This window comes from Peromyscus eremicus, chromosome 15 (assembly GCF_949786415.1).
Source record: "Peromyscus eremicus chromosome 15, PerEre_H2_v1, whole genome shotgun sequence".
NCBI lineage: Eukaryota > Metazoa > Chordata > Mammalia > Rodentia > Cricetidae > Peromyscus > Peromyscus eremicus.
This window is the reverse complement of record NC_081431.1, coordinates 59,156,426-59,168,633: the sequence shown is the minus strand read 5'-3', so window position 1 is coordinate 59,168,633 and position 12,208 is coordinate 59,156,426. Positions and strand designations below refer to the sequence as shown.

Below are 12,208 nucleotides of genomic sequence, written 5' to 3'. Positions count from 1 at the left end.
GACCTGGATTGTGAACCATGTGGCTGCTGGGAGCCGAACCCAAGGTCTCTGCAAAAGCAACAAGTGCTTTTAAGTATGGAACTGAACTCTTTCTCCAGGACCCAAGAACGAAATATTTCCAATGTTGCCTCTGGTCTCAACCTATCTGATCTTGTCCGTCAGTTGGTTCCACTGGTACTTGTTTCCCCGTGGTGTGGCATGATGGGAAGCCACGTGCACTGTCGGGAATACTAAGGCTGAAGCTGTTATTATGTCGGTCTGTACGTCACCATGCACCACACTGCCATCTCTTCTCAGCCATTCTCTGTCCCTAACAGATCCAGCACCCGACAGTTGCCCTCCTTCCCCAACTGTGCCTCACCAGCAAAGACAAGGACAAAGACGACCGTGAGCTGATACACCGCGTGGCCCAAGATGTTCTTCATCATAGTCCGTGAGATCAGAGGCTTGTTTCGCCCGTAGGGGCGACGCCTCAACAGAGAATCGGTAGGGGGCTCTGTGGCCAGGGCCAGTGAAGCAAACGTGTCCATGATCAGGTTAACCCACAACATCTGCACTGCTTTCAATGGAGAATCCTGGTGGGAAGAAGAACCAGTCCTTTCAGCGCGCTCCAGAAAGCGAGACCGTCTCACTCTCCAGCTCCATCCTTCCCTTGAGGTAGCTTAGCCCCCACTACCCACCAGACCTTGAATTCGGCTACCTACGTATGGAGTGACCTTGACAAATTCACATAACTTTAGGCTCATCACTGTAAGGGGAAAATAACATCTGCCTAGCAAGCTTGCTTTGAAAAGACAAAGATAATCCACGTAAGTTCTCTTCATAGTTTCTGACAAAAGAACGCTAAATTAATGGTAGGTAACCATTACGGTAGAGACTGTAAACCTGGACCAGCTAACTGTCCAAACAGTGCTGGGAAACACTTGTCCTTGACTCCTGAGTAGATATCCTGCACCCCCTCACCCCTATGTTGCTTAGCTCTTGAGTCATCCCTGCCATCCAAGCCCTGCCTAACCTGAGTGATACAGGCTCCGGTGAAAGCCACGATCACAGCCACCACATTGACGGTGAGCTGGAACTGCAGGAACTTGGAAATGCTGTCGTACACGTTCCGTCCCCACATCACCGCCTTCACGATGCTGGTGAAGTTGTCATCAGTCAGGATGATGTCTGACGCCTCCTTAGCCACATCTGTGCCCGCAATACCCTGAGGTGGGAGAGGAAGGCAGACAGTGAGCAGCTGAATTCAGAGCACGTAGCACACTTGGAAACCCAGGGTCTTAAGAACGCTGACCTCTAAGGAGCCACAGATCCAGGTACAGGCACTAGAGGGCACTATAGCCACCACAGAAAACAAGGGGGCTCCACTTCGCTGCTGCTCTACAGAGAAGATTCCCCAAGGTGATCAAGGGAAGGACCATGATTCTCAAGTCTCTCAGAGTCTCTTGCAAGCACCCATGAAATGTGTGTGTACATGGAACTGAGTCTCCCTCACTATCTCTGCTCGTTGTTCTGAGGAAACTCTGGGTTGGAAATGCTGCAAAATTCACAGAGAAGTGAGGAGTTGACGCGTTCTGTGTTGGCTAGGCTCCCACTGTGGCAATGGGTCCATGGCGGCTTGCTGGTAGAAGAGAAAGGAGACTACCGCACATCTGGAGTGTGACCTCATTGACTGACTGCTGCTGCCTCAGGTGAGGAATCAGACATCTTTTAACAGTCCTTCCTCCCTACCCTACTACTCCCTCAACCTCAGAATTGAAAGGGAGGGGACAAGTCCTATCTAGTCTACCTCCAAATTCCTACATTTCTTTGAACACAAGCAGGAATGGTGCCCACGTCTCCCCAGCACCTTTCCGAAACCTTGCAGGTCGTTCTAGGAAGAACGGTCTCATAGCATACAATGTTCTGTCCTTGTTCAAAACCCTGTCACTGGGGACCCATGAAGGCCTTTTGAATAGAAACTTTCTAGGCTGACAGTCTATGTCTTCACAGTGACCCCAGATTCAGGTTCCAACCTGCTCTCAGGCAAGCTTTCTTCTCAAAAGGTACTGGTTTACTAAAAATCCCCTGAATCCCTCATTCCTTTTTAGAGTTTGGGCTTTTATTCCCATCATTTCTCTAAGCCGGAGACATCCTCTCTCACCATGTTTGAACCCTAGCGATCTTTATTATCCAGTTCAATTAAATCCTAACATCCCAGAACACAGCTCACTGCTATACACAGCTTTCCTCCTCGTCCTCCTCTTCTTTGAGACAGGGTCTCATGCAATCCAGGGTAGTCTCAAATTCACTAGGTGGCCAAGGCTGGCCTCAGATTCCTGGTTTTCCCGTCTCTGCTTCCCAAGTACCGGTGTACGTTACCATACACAGCCCTAATTGGTATTTCTATCACACATCGTGCAACTCCTAACCCACAGGAGCTTGTTCTTTTTGTAAAAATCTTTTAATTTTTTTGCTTATGTGTCTCTTCTCTGTGTGTATGTGCACATGTATGAGGTACCTGCAGAGGCCAGAGGAGGGTGCTGGATTCCCTGAAGCAGGAATTACAGGTGGTTGTGAGCCACCCAACATGGGTGCTGGAAACTGAACTCAGGTCCTTGCAAGAGCAGCAATTGCTCTTAACTGCTGAACCAGCCCTCTAGTCCCAGGACTTATTCTTTATTTTGACGTATACTAGATTATTCTAATTACCTACTAATAGTGTTTTACCATCTAGATGGCAGCAAATGAAGACTGTCTACAGAAGAGCATGTAACTTAGTGTTTCTATCAAAAAGTTCTACCGTGCAGGGCATGGTAGTATGCCTAGAATCCCAAGGCAGGAAGACGTACAGTTTTGAGGTTGGATAGGCGATCCTGCCCCCTTCCCCCAACCCTCAACACAGCTATATGCTGCCATCTGGTGCACTGTGAAAAGAAACAACAAGAGTAGTATGTTTGCATCCACTCACTACTATGAAGTAATTTCCACCGAGGAAAAGAAAGGTGGGAAAGAACATATAGATGCTACCATTTATCTAGAGAGAAATACATTGTAGTTTAAAAAAAGACTTATTTTTATTTTGTGTGTATGGGTGCTTTGCCTGCATGTCTGTGCACCACAGGCAGGCCTGGTCCTGTGGAGACCAGAAGAGGGCATCAGGGTCCCCTGGAACTGGAGTTACAGATGGCTGTGAGCTCTCATGGGGATGCTGGAACCCAAACCTGGGTCCTCCAGACAAGCAGCCGGTGCTCTTAACTGCTAAGCCATATTTCTAGTCCCTATTTGATTTTGTTGTTGTTGTTGTTTGGTTTTTTTGAGACAGAATTTCTTTTTCTTTTCTTTTCTTTTTTCTTTTTTTTTTTGGTTTTTCAAGACAGGGTTTCTCTGTGTAGCTTTGCGCCTTTCCTGGAACTCACTTGGTAGCCCAGGCTGGCCTCGAACTCACAGAGATCTGCCTGGCTCTGCCTCCCGAGTGCTGGGATTAAAGGCGTGCGCCACCACCGCCCGGCGAGACAGAATTTCACTGTGTAGCTCTGGCTGTCCTGGAATTCACTCTGTAGACCAGGCTGGCCTCGAACTCGCAGAGATCTGCCTGCCTCTGCCTCCCGAGTGCTGGGATTAAAGGTGTGTGCCACCACACCTGACTTAATTGATTGTATTTTAAAGCAGCAAAAGAATAATATAAAACCTTAAAAATATATGTTTTCTGAGGATGAACACACAGGGACAGGAACCCGGTGTCTAGGCTGAACCTGGTTCTGTATACGTCTTTTACAACAAACTAATTGGTGTAATTAGAACACAGAATTCAATTAGAAGTCCATCTCTAAAATGGAAAACACTTGACGTGATGAACTGCTGCAGCCAGTCATTGGCACAGCTCCAGAAAAGAAAAGTGGCCCCGATGAGTTTTCAGTAGTTTGCTTTGTTTTGTTTAAGAGTTACTTACTCCTGTATTTTATGTATCTGAGTGCTCTGTCTTCATGCGCGTCAGAAGGAATCAGATCCCCTTACAGACGGTTGTGAGCCATCATGTGGGTGTTGGGAACTGAACTCACTCTGTAGACCAAGCTGGCCTCAAACTCAGAGATCCGCCTGCCTCTGCCTCCCAAGTGCTCAAATTAAAGGTGTGCACTACCATTGCCTGCCTCAGCCCCTATTTTTTAATTAAAAAAAATAAATTATTTATTTATTTATTTATTTTGGTTTTTCGAGACAGGGTTTCTCTGTGTAGCTTTGCGCCTTTCTTGGATCTCGCTCTGTAGACCAGGCTAGCCTCGAACTCACAAAGATCCGCATATATGCATGAATGTTTCACCTGCATGAATGTCTGTGCACGGAGCACAAGTGTGGTGCCTCCATAGGCCACAAGAGGGTGTCAGATCCCCTGGAACTGGAGTTACAGGCAGCTGTGAGTCACCATGTGGGTGCTGGGAATAGAACCTTGGTCCTCTGGAAGAGCAACCTGTGTTATTAATCTCTGACCCATCTTTCCAGTCTCTATTTTTTAATTAAAAAAAATATGCTTTTTAGTAATTTGATGATGCATTCCTAGTAAGATATATTTACAGATAAAAAGACAATAAGAATAATACTTATATACATGTACGGAACTGTCAAACAATAAAAAATAGTATAAAAACTAAAAAAAAAAGAAAAAAGAAAGAAAACTATTTTGTTCAGTATGGTGGCACATGCCTATAAGTCCAGGACTCCGGAGGCTAAGGCAGGGGGATTGTGAGTTTAAGGCTTTCCTGGGCTACATATTAAGGTTGAGGCCAGTCTAGGTTCATAGTGAGACCCTGCCTCAAAACAAAATGATAAAAGAATATTTTTAGTAATTATTTTTGTTATTTTATAACTAGTACATATGTTTTCAGACAAAGTCAATAATTACATTAACAGCATTAGGAATCACGGTTTTTATCTTAAGAACTACAAATATAAAATTAAGGAAGCTAGAAACAACGTAGAGAATCAGAAATAAATTAGGAGGTTAGCATTCCAGAATTTTGAATTTGAATGAGAAACACGAACACCGATTTAGGAAGCATTTAATCTTAGAAGCAGGTATAGGAACAGCACTAGGCTGTGGAAGCTCGTGTCTTAGCTTGGTGATGGAAATGGTGTGTGCTCAGAGGGAGGGTGTGCCTTTGTGCTTCACTTGTGTTCCCTAATATGGCTTGTCACCAAAATGACGCAGGGCCCCTGAAGGAATGTTCCATGCCAGATTCGAGATAAGAAATAGGTGCAGCTGGCCAGTGGTAGCACATGCTTTTAATCCCAGCACTCAGGAGGCAGAGGCAGGTGGATCTCTGAGTTCGAGGCCAGCCTGGTCTACACAGCGAGTTCCAGGACAGACACCAAAACTACACAGAGAAACCTTGTCTTGAAAAACCAAAATAAATAAATGAAAAAGAGTCCCAATCTCTTCCAAGTGTCTTATTGGGCAAGAAACCAAGAAATCGATAAAAGACACCTAGGGTTACATTAAAAGGACTCAGAGACACTGAAGAGGCTTCTCCTGGCTAATGATGGATCGATTTGGGCATCAAGACAAAAACAAGAGCAATGTATTGAAACACATCAAATATATATTCTAATTCCCTTGTTTGGGCTGAGCTGTACCTCAGCGATAGAGCATGTCAGACAGAGATGAAGGGAAATCTCCTTTTGTGTAACTATTCAAGTTGATAATAAATAAATTCAGAATAGTGTCATTTCACAATCCCCAAGGCACAGGATCTGATTGCTTCTAGAACCAATGTACAGAAAGTCCAAGGGACGAACCAGGCACAGTGGTGCATACTCAGAAGGCTGAGGCAGGAGGACTGCTTCAAGTGTGAGAACAGCTTGGACTAAAGACTGAGGGGAAGGCCAGACCATGTCTCAAAGCCCAAAATGAGGCAGAAAAACAAACCAAAACAAACCAAAAACCAAACCAGAAGTGACGGGGCAGGACACCTTCCATCCCAGTACCTGAGACAGACAGAGGCAGTTCTCTGTCGCCAGTTCCAGGCCAGTCAGGGTACATAGTAAGACCCCGGCTCCCACGAAGCACTTGGTCATGAAAATCTAATGACTTCAGTTTGATCCTAGGATCCCATAGTGGAAGAAAACCCGCTTTCCAAAGTGGTTCTCTGACCTCCACACCCCTACCTTGGTGGGTCCACAGACACACACACAGAGGTGGGGGTGATACAAATACAAACGAAAACATAAAACCACTCAAATCAAAGCCAAGGGACCCAACACTATCAACGTTACAGGAGACTATAGAAAAGAATGAGCACATTCGTGCTACTGGAACGGTCTGTGCAGACAATAAGTCCAGTTCCTTCAACATAAAATAGCTAGGCGCAGACCCTCAACGCAGTGGCCCTGAGACCATCGTCCTCAGAAAGGCCCACTTGCAAGGCTGGCTCCCCAGAACTTGGCTCTCAGAACACTCTGGTCAGCACTTCACTGAGACCAAGTTGCTCACTCACACAGCCGGGTGTGTCCAACCTTTTGACATTGTGACAACACTCAGCTACGAAGTTCTCACTCTACAACAACAACAAATAGCACACACACACACACACACACACACACACACACACACACACCCCGATCTCACAGTATGTAGCGCATGTCTTACAGTTCTGTGTTGGGTCTCATTCATAGCTACCCTTGGCTGCATGTAGACCGCAGACAGCAGGTTGGACACTCTTGGTGGACTGTGCTAAAACAATCTGGCTTCCACTTCCCTTTAGGGAGCCTGGAGTTTTGGTATGTGTTAGAAAGTTCCCAAAGGCCAGTATTAATAAAAGCCTCAGGAGCTGAGTGTGACAGGCTTCCCTGTCAGAGGCATCATACACACTACTGAAGTGTTGCAAATACGGAAGAATGGACTCCCGTCGTGGCAGGGAGACCACGGGAGGCTGCATGTGTGGTCCTCTGCCAGCATTCTGTGATCTAACTGTAACCCCAGCACACGTCTGGAACAATGGCTAGCTACGTGTGTACAGAGTACATAGGCCAGGTTCCATGAGTCCTTCTAGGACACTTGTGACTACAAGGACAGTCTTTGGGACACAAGCTGATACAAAATCAGTGGCTCTCAAACATTAGGGCACATTAGGACCCCCAACTCCAGGCCTTCTGGTCCAGTAGACTCAGGTGGTGCCTGAGAATTTGCATTTCCATAGGTTTCCAGGTACTGCTGGTGCATTGGGGTTTGAATACAGTTTTTTTTAATTCATTTTATGTGTATGGGTGTTTTGTCTGCATATATGTATGTGCACCACATGTGTGCCTGATGCCTGCCAGAGAAGGAGTCAGATCCCCTGGAACTGGAGTTACAGATGGTTGTGAATTGTTTTGTGGGTGCTGGGAATTGAACTTTCGTTCTCTGTTAGAGCAGACAGTGCTCTTGGCCACAGAACTGTCTCTCCAGGCCCACACAGGACACACTTTAAGAGCCACTGCTGTGGATTCAGAGATTCCACCGATGCCTCAGACAATCATAATGCGTGGATCCTCTTTGGATTCTGACTTGGACAGATAAACCATAAAAACATTTATGAGTCAGTGGGAGAAATTTAAACACTGACTAGAATTTGGCAATAGTAAGGACTTGTCAGTTGTTTTTTTACTGAGAAATTCTATTATAATTCTTTACACACATTTTATTAATATATATTATTTAGAGATTTATTCAAAACTTGATGACTATAAATGACAAAATGTCTTAGATTGACTATAGTTCAGCTGGATAGAGGAAACTGGTGGGGGGTGGTTTGTGAAGCAAGATGGGCCATGTTGATAATTATTTTGTTGTTGTTGTTTTGCTTTTTGTTTTTGTTTTTGTTTTTCGAGACAGAGTTTCTCTGTGTAGCTTTGGAGCCTGTCCTGGAACTCGCTCTGTAGACCAGGCTGGCCTTGAACGCACAGAGATCCGCCCGCCTCTGCCTCCCGAGTGCTGGGATTAAAGGTGTGTGCCACCACCGCGGATAATTATTGAAGCAGAGTGACAGGCCTATGGGGATTCATTATATGACTCTAACTTCTTAGACACACTTTTGAACTTTCTTAGAATTAAAACTGTGTTTCGTTTTGTTTAGAGCTCCCTAGGAGCTGGAGAAACGGCTCTGTGGTTAGGAGCACATGCTGCCCTTCTAGAGGGCCAGAGCTGGATTCCCAGCACCCATGTCAGGTGGTTCACAACTGTCTCTGGCCTTCGTGGGCATCAACATACTTGTGCATATGCTCACACACAGACACACATATATACACATAACTACAAAAAAAGAGCTCCACAAAGAGAGGTTATTTTCTTTCTTTTTGAGACAGTGCCTTACTATGGATCCAAGCTGGTCTGGAACTGCCTATATAGACCAGGCTGGTCTTGAACTCAAGATCCTCCTGCCTCAATTCCCCCAAATGTTGAGATTACGGGTGTCCATCTCCAAACTTGGCAATATGACACTGGCACACACACACACACACACACACACACACACACACACACACACACGCATATTTCTAAATTCCCTTGCATTGTTTAGATTCCAACAGCAGTTTGATTTGGATGGGAGTCTGGGAGCAATGAGCTCCTTGAATGTGAGGGTGCACTTTGTACTCTGGGGACCCCCAAGCCTCTCTGCACACCAGAATCAACTGCTGTGCTCGCAACAACCACCAAACCTCCATCACCACCACCAAAAAAAAAAAAAAAAACCCTCACACCAAACCAAACCAAACCCCAAACACTTCAGCACCCATCCAACCTAACTGAAGCAAGATGCCTCTTTGGCATATCTGACTTACAAAGGAACTTGCCACGAGGCTCTGATACTCACGGGCTCACATGTGAAGAGCACGGTACTGAACGCGTTCTATGCGGAAGCTGAATTTCCTGTGACTCACACAGGCACACAGCGTCACCACAGTGCTCTTGTTTTCCTGGGTATGGCGCTTTGTGATTTCCCTGACAGCCTCCATCTGTTTTTCACACACAGTAGTGGCCAGGTAGGCAGGAGAGATGGAGGCAGGAAGAAGAGCATAGGCGGGATGCGAAGGCACAGGAAGCAGAAGACTGTCCTGGCTCCTGATGGGAGAAGGTGACCATGGGGAGACCCTGGTGAGCTTACCATGGCAAAACCGACATCTGCTTTCTTTAGGGCAGGTCCATCATTTGTCCCGTCACCGGTGACAGCCACCACCTGTCGCTGTTCCCCAACAGTGCTGTCAATGATACCTGGGACAAAGTGACACACACAACAATGAACACACACATGCCACCTGAGGTCGTGGTGGTGGTTTGAAAGAAAATGGCCCCCCAAAGGGAGTGGCACTATTAGGAGGCATGGCTTTGCTGGAGGAAGTGTGTCACTGTGGGGGAGGGCTTTAAGGTCTCCTGTGCTCAAGCTATTCCCAGTGTCAGAGACCACTTCCTGTTGCCTGCAAGATGTAAGACTCTCAGCTACCTCTCCAGCACCATGTCTGCCTGCATGCCACCGTGTCCTACCATGATGATAACAGACTGAACCTCTGAATGGTAAACAAGCCACCAAAATTAAATGTTTTCCTTTGTAAGAGTTGATGTGGTCATGGTGTCTCTTCACAGCAATAGAAACCCTAAGACAGAGGTCATGTGGCGAGTACTGTTTCCTATGAAAGGGACACTTTTAATCTCCTCCTCCATCTCTACTATTCTGCCTCTACTCTCTCCTTCCTTTTCCTCTCTACTGCTGGGTCTACAGTAACCATGCAAGGGCAATTGATTCACCAAGTCACCCTGTGCTGAGAAAGGTAATCTTCATCCAGTGCCTCACATAGCAGCTAGGTAGCTGGGAAAGCATGAGATGGCTTTGAAGGCAGCCGTCTGGGTTCAAGCGTACCATTCCAGCCTGCTAGCAAGGGACTAACACCCCCAACCCCCAGCTCTAGACAGCTGTGATGGTCCACCCCTTAAGCCCGGTACTTGGGAAATAAAGGCAGGAGGATTAGGGTTAGATATGGCAGGTACACACAATCACAGGCTGACCTCACCTTTCACCAGCGTGTGCTTGTCCGTGGGAGAAGATCGTGCCAGCACCCGGAGCTTGGGCCAGATCTTGTCCAGCTTCTCTTGTTCCACCTGCCAATGGCAGAGACACCTGGATCAGTCAAGCTCAGAGCCACTGCTGAGTGAAATCTCCACATAACCCCAGCCTCCAGGGGTGGGACCCTGAGCCCTGGCCTCTGGGGACATGAGACAGCCAATAAGGCTTCACTGATGGTGACCATGCAGGCCCATTTTTTCTTGTCCATCCCAACTTCCTTAATGGGAGCCAATTTTTATTTCTTAGCCCATCATAGAAGGAGGAGGTAAGGGTTAACAGCTGGCTCAGGAGCTTCCAAGGAGCTGCTGGGGTCTTAAGTCTGATTGCATGTAGACCTGGAAGCTTTAGTCGATTCCTGACCCATAATGCATCCAAGCACGAGCCTGTGCCACCCACAGCCACAGGACAGTGACACTGGAGGGGTGGGGGAGGCGGAAAGCAGCGCAAAGGAATCATTCCAGGAGTTTAAAGGCAGAAAGAAAACGAAGTTGGTGATTCTGTCCCCCACAGGTAACTGAATGAAGATGAGACAACTCCCCATTCGCCATACGAGCAGCTGCGGTGGGAAGGGCCGTTTCACTATGAATAGACTCCAGTTTAGAAGCCACCCACGTGCTCCCACAAGCCCCAGATACTGCGCACTAGAACCAGCCATTCCCTTGTGAGCGGTGGGTGCCCCGGCCGCTCCCTCCGTGGCCCTACCTCGCCCTTCTCGTTGCGGATGAGCCTGTTGAACTCTTTGCCTTCCAAGCACAGGAAGTCGTCTCCGGGGGTCAGAATGCCGCATTTGGTGGCGATGGCTCGTGCTGTGTTGACGTTGTCGCCTGTCACCATTCTGACAGTAATGCCAGCCCGTTTGCACTTGGCAATTGCGTTCGGTACCTAAGGAGGGCGAAGCAGAAAGGAAACGGTCAAGAGACTGAGGATGCGCGGCACGCTGCCCTGGTTCAGCTCTCACTTCACTCAGGACGGCGCAGAGGCTATGGCTGGTCATTTTCATAGTGCTCAGTGCCCCCCTTGCTTCTGTCCATCCCACAGTGGACGTTTAAATTTCACTCATCATCTCACAGGTTGAAGGGGAATTTGCTTTGGGAGCCAGATGTGAGCCTTTGTGCCTCCCTTTCCTCCAGGTTCCCCGGGGAAGCATCTGGTGATGTGGCCACTGCTCTCCTTCCCAGAAGCAGTTCTAACCACTCTCTGCCCACCTGGCTCAGGCTCCAACCCACGAGCTCACTGTAGTGGCGGGATCCTCTCACCATCTCGGCCTTGACAAGCACCGGTCCATCTACCTGAGTTTTCCGGCTTTTTGAATCCCCTCGTGCCTAGAACAGTGTTCTGCACACAGGGATTGCTCAAAAAGACCAGGTCGTTGAAAAAAGTGACTAAAGAGTAAGTTGCCTTCTGGTTAATTCTGCCCCTGACTATTCCCAAGTACCAAGTAGTAAATCCAATGAAACCATCACTGTCTGCCCCTCAGATAGCCTGAGCAATCGGGATGATGCCTTCTACCGACTCGGCACTCCATAGCTGATGTGGGAAACAGGTATTGGAGAGTCATCTGTCTTTTGTTTTTGTTTGTTTTCTAGAGTTATCTGTCTTTGTAAGTGACAAGTAATTAGGCACAAGTCTGGGGTCACAGCTAGGCCAGACATTTGCACGAGCTTTCTGTGACTCCCGGGTGCCTCATTAGGTTACACTGGATCTGAACCCTAACCAGTGGTCAGTGGGAGACCAGCACCTCCACTTTCTTGCCCTTTCTCTTCAGTTTAGAAGCTGACAAGCCTTACCTCTGGGCGCACAGGGTCCTCAATGCCCACCACTGCAATGCAGATCAGCTCAGCAAGGACTTCATTCTCATTGTCCCATATGGGCTCTGGGCCATCGAAGTCCCGGTAAGCTATGCAGATGGTCCGGAGTCCTTCGCTGGCCATGGGCTCAATGACATTGCGTACCATATCGTCTCGGTCCTTATTTTTGAATTGTACGCATTCTCCTCCCTTGTCCAGGATTTGATTACACCTGGGGAAACCAGAAATCAGTGTCTGTCATTCTGCTTGACACATTCCAACAATCACAGGCATTAGCGTGATTCTGTATTATTCCTAGAGACACTATTCCATGGTTAATACATCTTTTAT

The 12,208-nt window shown here is 47.4% G+C and overlaps 1 protein-coding gene across 6 annotated transcripts in view; it reads right to left on the bottom strand.

Annotated features, from left to right (window-relative positions):
* Atp2b4 (ATPase plasma membrane Ca2+ transporting 4) overlaps nucleotides 1-12,208 on the bottom strand; it is a 102,132-nt gene that overhangs the window by 16,534 nt on the left and 73,390 nt on the right. For all 6 annotated transcript variants that reach the window (XM_059280789.1, XM_059280784.1, XM_059280786.1 and 3 more), the window contains 6 exons: nucleotides 11,858-12,089; nucleotides 10,773-10,952; nucleotides 10,018-10,105; nucleotides 9,117-9,223; nucleotides 1,016-1,207; nucleotides 362-575 (listed from right to left, as the gene is read on the bottom strand). In XM_059280789.1, the coding sequence (XP_059136772.1) occupies nucleotides 362-575; nucleotides 1,016-1,207; nucleotides 9,117-9,223; nucleotides 10,018-10,105; nucleotides 10,773-10,952; nucleotides 11,858-12,089 (1,013 nt within the window). The remainder of the gene's footprint in view (nucleotides 1-361; nucleotides 576-1,015; nucleotides 1,208-9,116; nucleotides 9,224-10,017; nucleotides 10,106-10,772; nucleotides 10,953-11,857; nucleotides 12,090-12,208) is intronic.